At 50.4% G+C, this 20,005-nt stretch overlaps 1 protein-coding gene across 1 annotated transcript in view; it reads right to left on the reverse strand.

Moving 5' to 3' along the window:
* The window catches only part of IGF1R (insulin like growth factor 1 receptor), a 299,110-nt gene that overhangs the window by 37,593 nt on the left and 241,512 nt on the right, over positions 1 to 20,005 (reverse strand). The window contains exons 6-13 of the mRNA XM_059180118.1: positions 15,523 to 15,737; positions 13,158 to 13,284; positions 11,415 to 11,653; positions 8,611 to 8,778; positions 8,169 to 8,373; positions 2,630 to 2,913; positions 1,199 to 1,335; positions 541 to 700 (exon numbers count right to left, since the gene is read on the reverse strand). Of these exons, the coding sequence (XP_059036101.1) occupies positions 541 to 700; positions 1,199 to 1,335; positions 2,630 to 2,913; positions 8,169 to 8,373; positions 8,611 to 8,778; positions 11,415 to 11,653; positions 13,158 to 13,284; positions 15,523 to 15,737 (1,535 nt within the window). The remainder of the gene's footprint in view (positions 1 to 540; positions 701 to 1,198; positions 1,336 to 2,629; positions 2,914 to 8,168; positions 8,374 to 8,610; positions 8,779 to 11,414; positions 11,654 to 13,157; positions 13,285 to 15,522; positions 15,738 to 20,005) is intronic.

Consider the following 20,005-nt stretch of genomic DNA (forward strand, 5'->3'; position numbering starts at 1 on the left):
ATCACGCTGTGCACTTTCCATGCGTGCAGGTGCTTTAAAAGTACATCTGTATTTTTTCCGATAGGCAGTGAAGGAGATAAGGCCTTAGTCTGAGACGCTGTCACAAAGACTCTTACCCTGGAACAGGCTGGACCCAATGGCCTCCAGGTTTTGGTCACCCCTTGGGATTCTAAGCTCTGAGTCTGAGTCCTAACCAGTAGCCCAAATCAGATAAGAGTTGGACTGGTCAATTCAGGGCTTTGTAAAATGCTTCCCACGTAAAACAAGTTGAGAACAAAGGCCTCCTGTTGAGCCCCTGACCCTCAAAAGGGGCTCAGACCCTCTCCCTACCCATCAAATGAGGTGGGAACTCCAAGCAACAGCTCCCCGTGCTCGAGCTCCCAAAGGAGGAGCTGGCAGAAGTGTGACCCTTCTGAAATCCGGCCAACTCCATTCCAGTGGAAAATCAGAAAGGCAGAGAGCGCCCCGACAGCTCAGGCTTTCCCATTCCCAGCCCAACCCCCTTTCGTGTTTTCTCGTTACTGCTTCTCCAAGCCTTACTTTTGGCTGGGACATAGAAGAACACCGGGTCTGTCCAGGACCCATTCCCGGAGAGAGAGGTGGCCTGGATCCGGGCCGTGTAGTTCCCTGGGTTGAGCCGGTTAAGCTTGGCGCCCCCATACTTCCTGTACTCCTGTCTTGATACGCACTCCCGCTGGTCCTGGGGGAAACAGAACACAAGTGCCAATTCCCCGCAAACCTGTGAGAAATGGGTGCCTCTTGCTGCCCCCCCCCCCACCGCCTCATGCCTGACTCTGATCCCGATTTGCATTAATACAGGGAAGGAAGAGAGTGTTGAATGGCCATCTTCCAGTAACTGTAAATGCACCCAAGTTCTAACCAAACAGATCTCTGTTTTGATAATCAAAAAGAGCCCCACAAAGGTGAAAAGTTCTTAAGGACAATCTAGCTTCTGCAGAAAGATCATTTTCTGTAACAAAGTCGTTTCCTACGGGGAGAACCAGCACCCCTCCTCATCTACTCTGAGTACTTCCTCAGAGACTGTGGGGCTCATGGAAAGACTGAAGCCTTACTGACTCAGCTCCTCATTTTCTGGGGCTAAGTCCTCCACTAACCGGGAGGCGGTCTGTTCTGCCCGGCCAGTGCGTGCCATCGGTTGGAATGGGGACCCCGATGTGGACCACTGAGCCAGTCTTACCTCGACTTGTGATCCGTATTTTATTTCATACATGAGAATCAATCCGTTGGGATTCTCAGGTTCTGGCCACTTGAGAAAGATGGAGTTTTCAGGCCTCGACTCCCAGGTCACGGGCCCAGGAATGTCATCTGCCCCTTCTGCGTGACAATTGAAACAAGCGAGAAAGTCAGACTCGGGTCCTCCCCCGCTGGGGTGGGCTACCCTGAGCACATCCTCCCCAGTCCGTGTGAGCAGGGCTGAGGACGGGGACCGCACAGACCCCCCAACAGCCGGCTGCTCACATGTAGCATGGGGTTTGGAAGCCAAGCAGTCTATTGATGGGTCTCAGGCTTGCTCCCCCTTAGCAACCCAACCTCCCCTGCAAAAAAAGTCTGCTCTGTCAAGTACAGTTGGAAACCCCGGCAGCCTGAGTAACTTATTTCTGGCTTTTGGCTTCTACCCCTCGAGAAGGGAAACTGTGTGATGCCTCAAGCACAAGCAGCATCGAAAAGGCTCCTTGTGAGCGGAGGCGGTGGCCACAAGCCTCCAGGCGGCGACACAGAGCTTTCCAGGTCTGGATCTACATGCATCTACGTGTGGCAAACTCAACCTTGATGTGGGCGTGAAGGACAGCCTGGAGCTGGGCCTCCGTCCACCCTTCCTCCAGCCATGGCTAGCTGAGGCCGGGGGCTCACGCTCTTGCTTTAAGCAGTAAGCCGGGCAGTGACCCGGAGTTTCTGCAAGTTACAGCCAGGGAAGGCTCTTCTGTCCCTCCCAGAAGGTGGGGAAACTGAGGCCAGGGAGTTGGCAGTAGCCCTGAGACATGCCATGTGTCAGCGCCAGAATGGCATCCTGGAGGGCCCTTCTCCTAGACTCCACTTCTGGGCTCCTCTGCTAGCTGCTAACCCCGGGCAGAAAAGAGAATGGGCCGTTCCCCCATCCTTAAACATGGACGGTTGGCAATGTGAACAACAGACAGCTTTTTAACTTCCAAGGGGAAGGTGAAGACCCAAGAGGCAGGACCAATGGCTACTCCAGTAGTTGACCTTGAGGAGCAAAGGTCACCCTGAGTCAAGGCAGCTAACAGATTCCACGGAACCTGATGACTCAGGAGGGACCAGGCAAATTTATGTGTGCACAAACGGGGACTACGGCCATAGGAATGTACAATGTGAACGAAGTGGGAGCAGGGGAGTTGACCCTGAAGGGCAGTGCCTGCTCTTGTAGGACTTTGTGCAAAGACTGAGTTGGAAATGATGTCACTATGAAAGGACTCCATTCCCTGGGCTGCTGGTCTACCACGCTGCCTACAAATAACCACACATTCTCTAATAAGCAAGATGGACACTAAGGGTCATTGCCCTGGATGACAGATTCTGTGTTCATAAAACACAAGCTTCTCCACTGGGCTGTGAGTGAGTCAGGAGAGGGGTTCGCTGGATTACACCCTACCTGCAGGCATGGTTCTTGCAAAAACAAAGTTGGAGGCACTGCAGCCCAGCTTCTCAGCCTCGTGGTTACAGCTGTGGATGTCAATGCGGTACAAAGTGAAAGGCCGCAGGTTGGAGATTACAGTTCTCTCCTTGTTATCCACTCTGCTCTCAAAGAAAGGGTATTCTGTCTCGAGCTCTTCTGGGTCTGTGATATTATAGGTGTCCACCACTGTGGTGTTCCTGCCTCGGCTGGACATGGTGGTGTTGGTGACTTGTGTGACGTCTCTCCGCTTCCTTTCAGGTCTGCAAAGAAGAGAAAAAACTTGGTTTGGAAGTGCCGCTACCTCTTTTGTCCTTTCTATGACTTGGGTGAGAGTAACGGAAGAAAAGAAAAAACCCCAAGTTTGGATGAAAGGAGCTATTCAGCCCTTTTGGATAAGAACCAATAAATAATACGGGGATTTCCTTCTTCGTTATTTTGCTTTCTCTACTCTGCAAGCTTCAGAATCGGCACACAAACTGCCCCCTGGCCCCCAGAGTGGTGATTCGATGGTATCTAAAGGCAAAGAAATGCCTCAGTCACTTCTGGCTCTGCAGCCTCTTGGCCCTTTGGTCAGAATGTCTGTGCTCCCCAGTCCACCAGTCTTATGGTTGAGCATTGAACGTGACCAACCTGCTGGCCACACGAAGATTTATTAGGGGGTGAGGTGAGAGCTGAGCTGTGTGGTACAGGCCCCAGAGGATGGCTTCGCTGACCACCTTTTGTGGAAAGAAAGATACCAAGCAGCAAGCACTTACATGGACCCCCATACCCTTCCCTTTGGGGCTCCCTCTGACCCTGTCTTCCTCTGAGACCCCAGTGTCTGGATTTTTCACACTCCTGGAGGTCTTTCCAGTCTGGCTTGCCTCCCACTCAGCAGCGACCTCCTGTGGCCTCTCCCAGGCCCTGCTGTTGACAGGGGTAGAGCGGCTCAAGGCCTGGACTAAGGCTCAGAACAACAGCTACAAAAGCAATAGGACAGCAAAAGAGAAATCAAAAGAGAATGTTCGCACCCAAAGGGCAGAAGAGGTGATCCGCGCAGCTGGTGAGGGTGACTGCTCCAATGGCTGCTGCTGTGGGATGTGGAAATAAGGGCTTTGGGCTCCCCTCAGAAACCTTAAAAATAAGCCCCTCGCATTTATAGGAAGCAACAGCAACAGAACATGAGAGTAAGTACCCAGACAAGGAACAGTCACCCGCAGGCCAACTTCCAGCAACAGCGGGAAGCAGGCTGCTGTTGGTTCTACACTAGGGCTGTCCATGGGCCTCACTCCTCCCGTGCATAAGCGAAGGGTCCCAGAACAAAGCTCATCTGGGAAAGAAAACCAAGGGCCCAAGGCAAGGAGAAAGATCAGAAAGTGGGAATGCTCCTCAGTTCTCACGCAGGGGAGAGGGAGAAGCCCCATGGGGAATCAGGGGACCTGAGAAGCCACTTGGGGCTCAGCTGACACTCAGCAGGTTTCTGGTGGGTCCTGATCTGCCTTGAAGTGAAAAGCTTGGAAGGGAAAAGCAGGGAGCTTGGGGGAAAGGGCTTCTGGCTCCCTAGTCTGCCTGGCCCATGGATTTCCCTGCAGAAAATGCTATCACCGCTTTTGTGCAGTGACCAGTGGGTCCTAACCTAAAACATCAACCCAAATATGCTCATCCCACCAGATAGAGAACTGCAGGGTCAGGCCGTGCACTGATGGCCTCACTGTATTCGCTTTCACTATACCGGGGAAGGAAAGCTTAGAAGAGGAGGCTGACCATTTCCCATCCTCACACTCTACACACCAACCAATCTTCCCAAAAGGGAAGGACACAAAGAACTACATTTATTGCTGGAGAACCCTTTTCTGACATCTACCAGAGCGATCTTCAAAACCAACACTACCCATAAAACCAACACCACACATCCTCGTGTCTATGAGAGAGAAGTTGGCTTGGGTTTAATCCACTGCAAATTAATACTCTGCCCAAACCCCTCCCATAGCCCATCCCCATTTACCTGGGATTACAGCTGTTACTAGTGACACCAAGTTAGGGGCTGGAGGAGGGAGGCCACACGGGACATTATCAGGAAGACAAGGTATAAGGCAAGCAGAATGGCACACCCATGATTCTTTGTAAACAGCCACATTTCCAAATAGTGTGACCAACAGCAAGGATCACTGTCAGCTTTCTCCACTCCCACTCCATGACCCCACTTACTCTATTGGAAAACCCTGCGGTCTTCAACATCTGTCAACATTTCAGTTACTTAAACTCAACTATGTGATTTAAAAAAAAATAAAGGCCGTGGTCAAAGACATTCACCACCAGATATGGACTCCAGAAAGCAACTTAACAAACTCTAGCTTCCAATCCACTTTAAACCACATGGGACACGCTGGACAACATGTAACATACCCAACCTGACTTGACTAGCTTGTTCTTAGGATCAACGGAAAGAGGGGCACCAGGGTGGCTCAGTCAATTAAGCGTCTGCTTTCGGCTCAGGTCATGATCTCAGGGTCCTGGGACCGAGCCCTGCATCGGGCTCCCTACTTGGTGGGGAGCCTGCTTCTCCCTCTCCCTCTCCTCCCCACTCATGTTCTCTCTCTTGGAATTTCTGACACTATCTTTCTCTCTCTGAGATAAATTAAATTCTTAAAAAAAAAAAAAAAAGAATGAATTGAAAGAAAGAAAAGTCATCTTTGGATAGTTTAGTTGTAAAACAGAAAACCTTCCTTTATGATTCATTCTGCCAACTAGACATTCCTTCTATCAAAATTTTTGCAAATTGTGTGGACATGAGATTTATATCCTCGGTAGGAGGCATTAAAAAAAAAACAATTCAAAGTGTGTATACATCGCGATCTCTCACTGTGGGCAAATATAGTATTTATGGTCATCCCATGAAAAGACAAAATAGCAGGTCAGACTTGTCTTAGGACAGATAGTGTCAGGGCCAAATGGGCGAGGCGAGCATCCATCAGGGGGAGGTTGGCATAGAGGAAACTTATTTTGAATTTGGCAACAGGAACACCGGCATTACTAATACCTGCGTCGACCACAGCTCTGCCTTCGCATTGCCCGATCTTGCGTTCCCCACTGACAGGAAAGAAAGGCACTGCTTTGTGGCTGCAGACTGAAAGCTCGTGGCCCTTTGGCAAAACTTCTCCAAAGCCGGGGCTCAAAACCTGAACCTCTAGCGGGCCGGTGAAATGAGACAGCAACGGGGCCCACGGCTTCTGCTAGGGAATAAACAGACAACTCCTGCCCATCTGCTTTGCGTCCGCAGGAAGTGCCAGTAGCTGCGCTTCTGCCGGCACGGGGGTGGGGGTGGGGGATGGGGGGAGGCAGCCCACATTGAGTAGCCATGCCACCAAAGGGCAAGGGCCCTAATGTGTCAAAATGTAAAGCTAAGGGCCAGATGGATTGTTCAGTAATTAGGCTGCTGAAGAAGTCACTAAGCCTGATTCCTAGTTTGTAAACCTCTTTGAGCTCCTCCAACACTCTTTTTCTTGGAAGTACATATGACCTGCAGACAATTGGGATGGCACCTGAACACAGCCGCGGGGGGAGAGGTCTTGGGCAGAACAGGTCAGGGGGACCCACAAAGGCTCTCCTACCTTCACAGGCCAGGGGTTTCAACTCCTAGAGAGGAGAGGAGGGGCAGAAAGGCATGAAGCAATGAGAAACTTTGTTCTGAAAAGAATGCCCGCCACTCTAAGTCGTCTTTCTTAATGATTTTTCAAAGTCAAATGGGTATCTTGGAATATTACACAAACATCAGGGAAGTCACTCGACGGGGAAAAAAAAAAAATCACTTTAAAAGCCATTTGTAGTTACAATCCAAGTACACCTTTAAGGGCCAGGGCATTAAAGAATAAACTGAATTTACGGGCTTCTGGTGCCTCTCACGGTCGGGGGCACGAGGAACAGTGATCACAGAAGACGCTGGGTGGTGGGCTGGTGGCAGGGGTGCCGTGGGGACCGGGAGCGCGTAGGTGCAAGTGGATCCAGGTCCTCTGCTCACAACTCAGGCAAGGGCCGGTTTGTAAACACTGCACTGTGATCTCTCAGGAGGAAAAGAGAGACAAGGACCACCATTCTGTTTCCATCTCCTTCCCCAGACATGGCAGGTCTACCCTGCTGGACTCCTCTCCATGCTTTTGTTTTGTGTGGGTGTTTGCGTGTGTTTTAAGATTTTATTTATTTATTTGACAGAGAGAGAAAGAGAGATCTCAAGTAGGCAGAGAGGCAGACAGAGGGAGAGGGAGAAGCAGGCTCCCCGCCAAGCAGAGTCCGATGTGGGACTCGATCCCTGGATCCTGAGATCATGACCTGAGGTGAAGGCAGAGACTTAACCCACTGAGCCATCCAGGCATCCCGCATGTTTTTTGTCTTTTAAACCATTTCTTATTGTGGTAAGATAAAATTTTTGAACAAATATTACCCAAATCTTGCCATTTTAGCCATTTTTAAGCATACTGTTCAGACACTGATTGCATTCATGATTATGTACAATCATTATTACCTCTGTTTCCAGAAGTTTCCATCACCTCAAACAGAAGCTCTTAGACCCATTAACGCCCAACTCCCCATCCCCCTCTCCCCCGGAGCCCCCTGGAAACCTGAATGCACTTTCTGTCACCATGAATTTGCCTCTGGTGAGGCTTTGCAGGTAAGGAATTCTACCATATCTGTTCCTTTCACATCTGGCTTCTTTCACTTAGTGTAATGTTTCAAGGTCAATACCAGCGGTGCCCTTCATCAGAATCGCATTCCTTTTTATGGCTGGATAATATGCCATCACGAGCCTAGACTGTATTTTGCTTATCTATTCATCCGCTCCTGGGCACATGGGTTGTTACCAACTTTGGCTGCTGTGACAAGTGCAGCTTTGCACCTCTACCTCCCTCCATTTTTGTCCCCACTTGGCAGACCCAGGGACTGAAGCAGGGCAGCAGAGATTCCTGGGGACAGGGGCTGCATTGCCTTGAAAGGCTGTCCTCTCTGCTGCTTCGCAAACCTGCTTGTCGCAGATGTCTGTGGCATCTGGTTGTGTCTGGGAGTTGGGCCACTTTCAAAACTCACTCTGGTTTTCTCCCTCTTGCTTCGCTTCTCCTCTGCCGGGCTTTGAGAGGCCGCACGGAGAAGTGGGATGTGCCAGAGGGCCCTTGCGGGTCTCCATGGTCTGTTTGCTGGTCTCCATGGGTGGGGGCCTCTCTGAGTTTCACTTCCTGTCCCCGCAGCTGAGAACCCACCTGCCGTCCACGGGATGCCTTGTGGCTGAGGCAGTGGCACTGACGTGCCCGTGGCCCCCAGTGGCACAATCCCCTGGTCTCCCTTTCCTTCAGTGCTTTCTGCCTGCCCCAGGCACCCACTCACCCAAGCTGATGGACTGTTCTTGTTGTTCTATTGTTCCCCCCTCGATGGCTACAGGGTTCTGCCCCGAGGCTGCTGACCTCACAGAACCTCTGCATGGGGAGCGCGCCACAGAGCCTGCCTGAGGAGCGTCAGCCCGCAGACATTTTCAAACGACACCAGGTACCTGGGCACAAAGATGGAGTTGTGCAGGAAGTTCTCAAAGACTTTGCGGTACTCGGCCTCCTCCTTCTCAGCCTGCTTCTCGGCCTCCGTTTTGGGGCAGGCGCAGCAAGGCCCCTTCTCTCCGCCGCACACCTCAGTCTTGGGATTCTCCGTCACCTCCTCGATGTCGATGGTGCCGTCGGCGTACTTCCTGATGGGGATTTTGTCTGCTCGGGAAAGAGAAGCCCGACAAGAGCAGACATGAAGGCTAAGCTGGGTGGGCCAGTGGGCCGGTGGGCAGAAGGGGGCAGCCGTCAGCACGCTTAATGGAGAATGTGGTCGGTTTCCGAGGATGGGCTGGAACTGTCAGGGGCTACGTGGTACGTTGGAGCACGGATACTCCAGACGGCGGGAGTTTGGTTCCAGGTCCACACCCTCCCCGCCACGGGCAACCCCCACCTTACCTTTGGAGCAGTAATTGTGCCGGTAAAGGTAGCTGTCCTGTGGCTGCCGTTGCCACCTCACAATGTAGTAACTGAGGTTGCCGTTGGGCAGGGACGGCGGGTTCCACTTCACGATGAGCTGGGAAGAGGAGTTGGATGCGGAGAGAACATCCAGGGGAATGGAAGGAACTGGAAAGGGGAACACAGGCCATTTCAGAAAATGGAACGCACCCTGAATCCAGGCGGCCACTGGATCACTGAATCACTATAAGCCTACAAGAAGCCACGGATTTGACCCGGACACGGAAACGGTGGTGAATGCAGACACACAAACTATGAAGGGAACCTTTTTTTGAAATCACATTAAGTGCCTGCATTTCTCTTTGTATTAGCTACTTTCAGATCACCTCTGTGGAAACAGGACGGAGAGGCCCGTGGAGAAAGTTACGGGTTACAGGTGGGTGACTTAAAAACTTACAGCTAATTCCAACACCAGTCCAACCACCAGTCTCCAAATTGCTGGACTCCAGCAGTTCTAGCAAGTGGTGGAAAGGACTGATTTGGGTTTCATTTGAGGTTCTGGAGCTCTGATAAAAGTGGCAAGATGCCAAAATGAAAGTGAGAAAGGGGGAGAGTGTGTGTGCACACACGCGTGTGTGCAAGGGGTATGTAAGAGGCATGGAAGACGAGGATCTGCGAGTCTCTCGTTTTTTTTTTTTGTTTGTTTTTTTAATTTATTCATTTGACAGACACAGATCACAAGTAGGCAGAGAGGCAGGCAGAGAGAGAGGAAGGGAAGCAGGCTCCCTGCTGAGCAGAGAGCCCGACTCGGGCCTTGATCCCAGGACCCTAAGCCGAAGGCAGAGGCTTTAACCCACTGAGCCACCCAGGCGCCCCAGAGTCTCTCGGCTCAATAACCTCACTTCCGTAGGATAAATGAGATAGGACAAGGGAAAGCAGTCCAAAACCCAAACACACAGAGAGCCCCGACTGCAGGCAATGGCCTCTGTTACCAGCCAAAGAATATTCATTTACAGGCAAAGCATAATAATCTGGTCAAGCTTTATTTGCTACTGCCTCTCAAACCGAAACCCAGAGCTGCCTTATGTATAAAGGGCAAACACATCCCAGGACCGCTGAAATCTTATTTTCCTTGGGTTCCCAAGAAAACACTGATTTTTGGGGGTTTTCCAAAGTGCAAGAGACCTCTTCATTGTTTATCACTTAAACAAAATGGTCATCCAAGCCACTTTTTGAAATTTCAAAGGGGCGAGGAGCTTAAGGGTACTTTAAGGCCCATAATATCATAGGCAAGGTTCTGAACACCTATACGGAGTGGTGCTTTAGGGAAAAGCTGTGACTAACGCCAGCTTTTTTAGGAAAAACATAACCACTGGATGCTCGACTACTTTCAGGTTTCCAAAGTCAAGTATTTCAAGAATAAACAGCATACCCCAGATGTTTCAACTGTAAGTGTCACAAAAAAAAAAGCAGAGGCAGAGGACCACGTCTTCCTCTGTCTCTACCACTTGTAAGGACAGGGGTCAAGATGTAGGGAACCGGCCCAGTTCCTCTGGTGCTTAGTTTCCCATCTTTGGGGAAAGGAAATCGGGGTTTCTTAAGACTTTGTCATTTAATAAGGGGCGTTATGGGTGGCTTAGTCGGTTGGGTGGCTGACTCTTGATTTCAGCTCGGGTCATGGTCTTGGGGTCCTGGGACTGAACCCCACACTGGGTTCTGTGTTTGGTGGGGTGTCTGCTTGAGGATCTTCTCTCTCTTCTCTCTCTGTCTCTCCCCCTACTCACTCACTCTCTAAAGTAAGTGAATGGATTAAAAAAAAAAAAAAGAGAGAGAACTTGTCATAATAAGAAAAAATGTTGTTTTTCCTGAGCTGGGTACAATAAATTACTTCCAAACCTAGAAGAATAACTTGTTTTGTTGCCTTTGAGCCTCTGTTACAGCATCCCACACCCAGAATCAGAAATCTGTGCCAGATTTATTTCTATAAACACTTCAGGGCCCGTGACATGATTGTGACCACTTATGGGATCCTTCAGATGGGGCAGGGGAGGAGGGAGGGGGAATGAGGCACGTGTGAGCCAAGGGTTGTCCCCATCAACACTTCTTCCTCACCCTCTCTGCTATTTAAATTTATTTCGTGCTACCTTATGGGTGTTTTATAAAACAGCCACCGTCCAAGGATATTTATCATTGCATTTAGAAATGATGTCCATTTTCCTACCTCTAAGCTGGTTTTCATATACTTGGCTAATAGACACAAACGTTTGCTTTCATTAGTTCCAGATTCTGGAGTTGAGAAAAATGAGGTGGTTTAGAAAATGAAGACAGAGACAGAAGGAGGAACATTTTCACCAGCGAATTTCTGGAATGTCCACAGTATACTCTGTCTGACGCTTTCCAAATTCCGTCTACCTCCTTGGAACCCTTGCCTCTACAGAATGTAGATGGAAAACCCACGAGCCGCGTGAGGTAACTGGAACACCAAATCAGCATGTGTTCAGTTCCTGGTGGTTCAACTATGAAAATAAAACAGTGGGTTGAATCCTGGCTGGGTCCTCCAAACAAACCACCCCAGTCCGGTAGGAGGACCTGGGCTCACTGGCACAGAGCAGGCAGATGATGGAACATGGGCCAGAAAGACGTCCCGGAAGAGCTTAGGGTATTGGGACTGGGAAAAAAACAATATGATAGAGCACTAGATATTGATAAGAAACACATACAAGACACAGACTCATCCAGGATTGAGACATCTTGTAGTAAGCACGGTGAGCTCATGAAAAATACGGGATGGGTGCTGTGGCTACCTGAAGCATTGGTGCGAATGTACAAGATTTCACTCTTGGCCCCACGGATGTGGTCATTCTCCACCATGGTGAGGGTCACCGCCTTGACATACACCGCGTACTGTGTCCAGGGCTTTAGTCCTTGCAGTAAAATGCCAGGCTCGACATCCTTGTTGGGAGGGAGGTCCACATCTACCATGTTCCAGCTGTTGGAGCCACAGGCATCCTGCCCGTCATACTCCGTGACGTTTTTAAAAGGTCTAGGAAGACAGTAGATCAAACCAGAGGAAGGTTTAGGTCTCTGACATCAAAGCTCACTGAAATCTTCCCCAGGGGCCTAGCATGTCACACTTTCTATAACAGGAATTCTAAATAAAACAGGAAGTCCATTGGATTTGTTTCGAAGAATAAAATAAAATGGACCCCAGGTTCCACATTTACAAACGCACCATAGAATGGTGTACCCTGCCCCAGGAAGAGTAAATTCTGATTTTACTGGGATGGAAAACACTGCTCCTTAAGCATGCAGGAAAAGGCTCATTTTCTCTCTTCCAATCATGGCATTTTTCACCATTAAGAAAAAACAAGCATAATCATTTCATGCAAATATCAGCTACCAATGAAGAATAAAACTTTGGGGGGAAAAGGACTTTTGCTACAGAAAAAAGAGCTTCTAAAATAGAGATTCCAAAATCTCATTTGCTTACAAACAATTGTGATTGTTTAGTATCTGATAATATTCAAATATTTAGTTTCTGGATTGTCTCGGAAACTAGCACCAGCTCCTTGGTGAGGTACCAACCGACACTGACAGAGCACTGGGGGAACTATCAAAGAGAAGAGAGTACTTTGCACACATGCTTGGGTGGGGAGGGGTTCTCCAGCTATCAGATGAAAGGTCTGGACAGCCCCTGCGCCCTGGCTTCTGAAACAGAGGTTAACCTACCCCTCCCCATCCTCACGACGGAAGACCATGAATGACCCCCATCCATAAACACACTGAATACCTAGTAATCCGGAGACCTGCTTTTTTCACAGCTATGACCCCAGGGGAAAGGGGATCAGATACTGTCTTTGGCGGCTCTGGTTCCAGTGCTGAGGAAGCCAGTCACTGGGGAAGGAGACCTATGGTATCACAGTGAGAGCTGGATAAAGAGGGTGACTAACCTAAGGAGGCTGGTGGTACCACCTGGATAAGGAGGCAAAGGAAGGAAGAGGGAGACCAAAAGAGCTGCCGTCTGGAGGAACAAGTCACAGCTGCCGAGGCAGGTGAATATCACCAGAAGGCATGAAAAAAGCTCCCAGTAGATTTTGGGATAAATCATGAAATGTTCAGAACACAGAGGCCAGTCTCTCTCCATTTTCCTTCCCTAGTTCATGACCTAGAGCAGAGGACCAGGTCTTGGGAAGGGCTCATGGAATAACATGATATATCTGTCTGGGGGGTCCCCTCCAGGGGAGCTGAGCATCCCACGGGGTGCTCCTGGAGTATGGGTCAGTGGACACATCATCTATCCCACTTCATGAACGTTGGGACTTAACCTAATTCTCTAAAACACAAGCTTTTCTCTTTGCAATTCTTTTATTCAAACCCCTCTGAATTACCCACTGAAAAACAGGAGGCCTCAGGCTAACACAGTGATGGTGTGGTCGTCACCATGGTGATGGATATCCTGTGACAGCTGAGAGGGACCCTGAGGATGAAGCTCCGCTTTCCCCGCCCACAGCCACGCCCACAGTTCCCCACGGAGCGCAGAAACTCACGCTTCCTTGTAGTAGACAGTGAAGCTGATGAGGTCCCTGTAGTCAGGGGGCCGGTAACGGTGCCACGTTATGATGATGCGGTTCTTCCACGTGGTCGTAGAGGTGAAGTGCAGGACGTCGCTTTCACCTGGGGAACAAAGGTACATCTGTGAGTGACAGAGATCAACACCCTTTTCCTCCACCAGTGGAACAAGTCACCTGCCCTGCCCTGTCTCCCCCTTCTCCAAAGCTGGCTGTACAGGCCAAGCCCTTTCTTGGACTTCTCGGTGGCTCTCCTTTCTATTGAGAACCCAGACATTTTACCACACGGAGCTGCAACAAAGCTCGCGCCTTTGTTTCAGCACAACTGATCGCATTTGGACATGAATCTGTGATTCCTAACCTGACAAGGAGGAACTGCTTGATTGAGCAAGTCACCTGGTCTTTCAGTGGACCCCTAAGGCCCCTGGCTCCTGCGGGGACCAAGGAAGGTGAGGATAAACCTTGATCTTCTGTGATATGCTGGCACTCATCCAGGGGTTCTGTGATCCTCCTTGTTCTGTGCAACTGGCAAAGTCACACCAATGGTCCAGGTGTGCCATGGTGTGGGGGGGGGGAATTTTCTGTGTCTAAACTTGGCATCGACCTGGAAGGATACGGACACCCTGGAAGGCCTCCGCCTGGGGCTGACACACTGACAGGAACAATGTCATTGGCCAAGCTGCCCGTGCGTCAGGGGAAGTCGCTGGAGAGCTACAGCGAGGATCTTTCCCTGAGCCCCAACTTGTTCTTCCGTCCAGATTCAAATGACCCTCAAGAACCAGGGCAGAGTTGCTGACTGCTTCTCCTCAGGGAGACCAGAAGCTCCCTGACCGACTGTCCTTGTCCGCCTCTATTTGCCTGAATCCCGAAGCGCACTCAGCGGGTGAAGCAGAGGCTAACGGCGGTTAAAAGGAAGAAGTCAGTGGGGCAAAACATGCTGGTCTGAGGTTAGAACTAAGCTGTAGCTCCTGCTCGTGTTATTTAAGGAGAAAACATGATTTTGTTTTCAAAGGAAAGTAACGGCTACTGTATTCACAGGCCTACAGATCAGACTGGCTGACTGGGCCGAGAAAATGCGTGGGAAACGCTCACATTGGCCCTGCCCTGGTCCTACCAGGGGGACCGGTAGGGGCTGCCTCGGGCGGGTGAGGGAGAAGGTGCCAGCTGCCAACACACCAGGCAGCTTCATGGCAGGCCTCTTCCCTCTTCCTCCAGAGCAATCTGGGTGTCTACCAGGTAAATCCAGACACCAGCAAAACGAATCAGTCAAATGCTAATGGTTTCACCACACGTCCCCTTCCGCGTGTGTGTGTGTGTGTGTGTGTGTGTGTGTATGTGAGCAAATTGCCTCTGATCATGTAAATCACTCTTATTTTTTTTCCTAGTGCCCTCCCCTTATTAAAAGCTGATGGCGGAGAGAGACAGTTTACTTTTATAACCCTCTCCAGCCGAACAGAACCACAACACTTTAAAAAGCGGCTTGATAAACAGGGTTAGAGGAGAGACGTGCTGTTAGATCTCAGATACAAGAGCTGAACGTATATATAACCACAGCAAGGTTATAATTATGCGGTTCTCAATTTAAAAAGCAGCATCCATTCAGCGAGGTGGGCTCTCTCTAGCCTCTTTGTGTTGGGGTCGGAGTGGGGAGGAGGCCAAGGGAGAGACAGGGAACCCGTGGCCACCGTGCTGGGCTTGGAGCTCAGTTCCCTCTGCCCTGAGGTTTCCTCTGCACTGGGGAAGACTGAGCCGACTGTGCTCCCCAGCAATGGAGAGGACTAACTCCTCCTTGAAAAATGATCTATGCATTAAAAGACATTTAACCCTACATTCTGTAAGCACTTCTTTTTTTTTTTTTTTTTTAAGATTTTATTTATTTATTTATTTTGTCAGAGAGAGATAGAGAGCATGAGCAGGGAAGGGGCAGAGGCAGAGGGAGAAGCAGGCTCCCCATTGAGCAGGGAGCCCAATTCGGGATTTGATCCCAGGACCCTGGGATCATGACCTGAGCCAGGGGCAGCCGCTAAACCGACGGAGCCACCCAGGGGTCCATGTAAGGCACTTCCATAAAATACTCCCTTTGAGCAGGAGCCCATTTCTAAATGTTCAGCACACTCCTAGAGAAGCTAAGGGACACTGACAAATAAGAATCTATCATGAATCAGCCTCACTACTGGCTCTGAAGATACACATACAGCGGAGCAAAGTGCTGGCTCAGGAGGCCCTGTGTCCTCCCCCCGCCCCCCGCCCCAAGTGAGGCAAGCGGGGAAGCCACCCAGGGAGCCGGCCATCGCTGCAGATCAGCAGAGGGGCTGACTTTATCACCGCTGCTGGGGCCACTCACAAGAGGCTCGTTCTCCGTTGTTCCTGGTGTTTATGTCCCCTTTGCTCTGGCGTCCTTTTGTCCCCGTCACCTCCTCCATGCGGTAAATCTCGGACACGCACAATTTGGGATTGAAAGCAAAGTACATCTTCCCAGCTTTGATGGTCAGGTTGCGATGGTCCCAGTCCCACAGCTGCTGCAAGTTCTGGTTGTCGAGGACATAGAAGGAGTAGTTCCTGGAAGCACAGAAATCCCCGTGAATGTTCTGGCCCTTTCCCAGTGCCCCCTCCTGCCCGCCGGCCACCCCCCGCTGGTCCTCCTCGGCACGGGGCTCCGCAACACGCTGCCTTTGCCAAAAAGAGATTTAGTTATTAATAGTGTGTGAGAGTGGACAGTTACTGTTAACAATAGCAACAGCATGACTCAAGGACAGCATATTGAAATCGATAAGACACTAATTAATTTTAGGACCTCTATTACCAACAAATAATGCCTCTCACACCAGAGGATATTACTGGAATCATTCCGGAGAAATGCCTTTGGGTATTTCTCTCAGAGCAGAGTATGTATAACGAACTTGAAATCAGTCCATGGGAGAACAGATATGCTCAGCTACTCAACCGGAACGGCTTACATATTTGCTGGAGAGTCTGCTGTTATCCTTGGGGGTAAATCCCATCTGTGCCATCCGCGGCCTATGGTGGGCTAGGAGACAGACCGGGGCAGGGATACAGACCCGGTAGTGGACCAGCGCTGGGCCAGCTCCCTCCTCCAGATTCACCCCATCCTAAAAAGCTTCAACCACAGTCCTTAGAAAAGGTGAGGGAAGAGAGCCCCCTTTGGGCAGTGCCTTTGTGCCCCGTCACCTCCCCCAATCCAGGCAGCAGTGACTCAGTGACCAACACTCCCAGGTTAGTGTGCACAAGGCTTGTTTTTGGATGGCTGGGCCCCCTTCCCAGAGTTTCTCATTAGTAGGGCTGGCTGGGCCAGGAATCTGCATTGCCAACCTGCACTCACGTGATGCTAGCACGACTGGTACTGGGATCGCACTTGGAGGGGCACTGGGCTAACAGGTGGTGGGCACCAACAAGGGGCTGTTGGTCAGCAATAAGCTGACCAAGTGAGATACGGTCCTGCCCCTAGGCGGGGAGGACACAGAAGCAGAAGCAGAAGCTCCACCTGTCGACTGAAGGAAAAACAGAAGGATAGCCAGAATCTGCAACAGCGATCTCCGGCTGCCCAGAGAGAAATCCATCCTCCGGGGGGGGGAGCATAGACAGCTACAGCTGCAGGGTCCAGAGAAGGATCCAGGCTGTATACCTCTTTCTCTAGGTAGGCAGGACGATCCTGTCCATCCAAGTCCTCCGTGATAAAAGGTCTACTCCCCACGGACCTTGAATCCTTCCTGTCCCCCTCCTGGTCCCCAGCCTCAGGCTTTCTGGAGCTCACTCAAGCACTTCATGCAGAATGGAGTCTAGGAATGGGTGGAGCACTCTGAGCTACTGTTAACATCCACTGAACGATCCAACACACAAGCTGCAGAGAAGAGAGGATGGCCCGCTTTCCAAAGCCAGGAGAGCTGGGACAGAAGTCCAGAGCACCCTTCTGTCCCAGAGGCTGTGTCCATGGGGGCCTGATGGGTTTCCTTGCACATATCACACCAGCACCTCTACCCGCTCGGTCAACCCCAGCCTGAGTCTCATTAAGAAGAAAGCAGAAGTTATGGTTCTAATAACTTGGTTATTAGAACTTGGTTCTAGCCGACTTGTGACACCTGCCTGGGAACTCCCCAGGGAGTTCAGAGACGAGGGTCCAGGATTGCAAAGGTCATTAATGAGCCACGTAGCCACAGGCTCTTAGTGCTCTCTGTAGCCCTCCAGCTGGTTTCCTTGGAGGGACAGGGGCATGAACACACACTCACAGAACAACAAGGGTTATGAGCACCTGAGCTCCCTGTTTGTCTTACGAGTCTAAAACCCTAATGCCCGAGAGGAGTCACAGAGCTGAGGGGGACGCTGTCCCATCAGCCCGAGCCCAGGCCCTCCAGAGGCACTGGGCCCCGTGCACAGATGTGCAGGGGGTGAGAGTGGGAGCCCTGCCTGCACATGGTTCAGTGGGCAGAGGGAGTCCAAGGGCAGCACCTCTGAAACCACATGAGCCTTCTCACTGACCCACCCTGGCTGGACACATTCAAGGTCACCAAAGCAGGTGGCAAAAACTTGAATTGACAGATACTTTCCTCTCTGGAAGAGCTCACTCCCTGACACATACATCCACTGGAAAAGGAGCCTCAGACACTGTGCACATCCTTGGGATATGCAACACAAGCCCAGGTATGCAGGTGGGAAACGCTGGGACATGGCAAGGTGAGACCTGCTGTCCCTAGGGAACAGTCGCCACCCACATCTCCTTGCTCCCCCGGTGCCAGGCTGTCGCTGATGCTGGGTGACTGGGTCGTCAGACGACCGAAGGTGGGGTTTGCGGGTAGAAACCAGAGGCCTCCTAGGTAGGCCCATTCTTGTCCACGGATACGTCCAGCTCTCAAGGACACTCTGTAGTGCCAGGACCAAGGTCTGGCTGCTCCCAGCATCCTCAGCTGGCTCCCAGGAGACGAAACCTCCTTGTCAGTGCAGAAACCTCTAGGCCGGAAGGAAAGGCATTAACCTGGTCAAACCTCTGTCTCTCAACACAGAACGAGGCTTCTTTTTAGTAGACGGATCTCGCCGGCAGGGAACAGAAACCTCGCTGAAAATACCTCCTGAACAAAACATGCTTCTTCCCATGGGAGGAAGCATGAATTATAAATCAGGAGTTTGACAAATGAATGGCGGGCCCACTGAAATTCTATGTGTGTGATTAATCACTTTGAAAAGGAATATTATCTTTTTACAGTAAATACAAACATTTTTTTTACAACGCGGAGAAGGCCTGGAGCCAGGATACCAGTATCAATAAAACCCAGGCATTATGGAGCCTTTGTGAGCGACAGAAAAACAAAAATAAAACTCTCATCAGAATGATAACCAAGCCATTCATGGGCTGCCTGTCAATGCTGCTCTTGATTTTCCAACCCCAGGTTGGGGCCTAGCTCCTCCCAAATTCCCCTTCCATGATCAGGTGACAATTAAGAGATGGCAAAAGGCAGAAACCTGTCTGAACATTTTACACACACACACACACACACACACACACACACACGCGCGCACACCTTCTCATTGTCTCCTAAAGGAAATGACTATATAAGTCAGTTGCTCAGTAAATGTGATTTCCTAATTGTTCCTAAACTTCCTGCCTTTACATTCAGAAAATATTTTTAAAAAATGAACTTGTTTATTTTTTCTGTAGCTTACACAGATGCCTGGGTTTTACAGATCTTGGTATTCTGACTCGCAGCCTTCTTAGTGCGGCCAAAGATGTTTGTTTCTGTGCTTGGGGTGGGGTGGGGGGGGGCGTCTGATGGGATGTAGACCGACTGAGGTAGGTTGAAAGCGGTCAGTCATTTCCGTGAGGATATCTGTATGTTATCTGTGTCGATCTTCTGGATCGTGTTGTACACTATATGCAGAGGTGTTTTACGGATGGCTCCAGGCTTGGGGTTGTCTTACCTCTGATTTATCAACCACCACCCACCTCCCCATCTGCTCTGATGAAGGGCAGGAAGGATGTGGAAGCAGAGGAAAGCGAAAGTTCTGGACACTGGCACGTTGCACAGAAGATGACCCCGGGGCGGGGGTTTGGAGCATCGTTTTTGCAAATCCAAAGATCAGGGTCCGGGTGACATCTCCACCACTTACTAAAGCAACAACGCTAGACAACATATTTATTTGGCTTCTCCCAGCCCAGGAGCAGTGGTAGTGGAAGGCTAGGAGTCCAGAAGACGGGGTTAGGAAGGGATATCCCAACCCCCTCACCTCACTCCCCTTCAGTCCTTACTGACAAACCGGAAAAAACAACAACAACAAAAAGATCTGCAAATAACACAACTGATGACTTCCTTTCGCTTCTCAGAGGAGAAAGCATGGACTCTTTCCGGCTGTCTCTAGGGGGCATCAGAAGCCAGCACACAGGGCTCTCTCCAGCATCCTAGCAATCTGCAACAGATCCAGGATTTGGCTTTTTCGCAGATGCTCACACCACGTCCAATCTCCTTCAAATCCAATATTTACACCGGCCTTGGGGGTTCGGCGAGGCTGGGGATTTATATTCAAGTGGCACCGGGTACCAAAGAGAAACTCAGAAAATGTTTCCTCTTTGAGGGTTTTCCAAATAGCTTAACCGAAGTATAATTTACCTAGTAAAAATTGTACCCACCCTAAGGATACAGAGCCATGAGCTTTAGTAAATACATCCAGCTGTCCCATCAGCACCACTATGCAGTTTCTGAACATTTCCACGATGTCAAGGTTCCCTCGCTGCTCATGGTGGTCAGGCTCTACTCCTGCCCCCAGCCCTCGCCAATCTGCTTTCTGTCTCCGTAGTCCTGCTTTTGCTAGAAACTAATGGA

This window comes from Mustela lutreola, chromosome 7 (assembly GCF_030435805.1).
Source record: "Mustela lutreola isolate mMusLut2 chromosome 7, mMusLut2.pri, whole genome shotgun sequence".
Lineage (NCBI taxonomy): Eukaryota > Metazoa > Chordata > Mammalia > Carnivora > Mustelidae > Mustela > Mustela lutreola.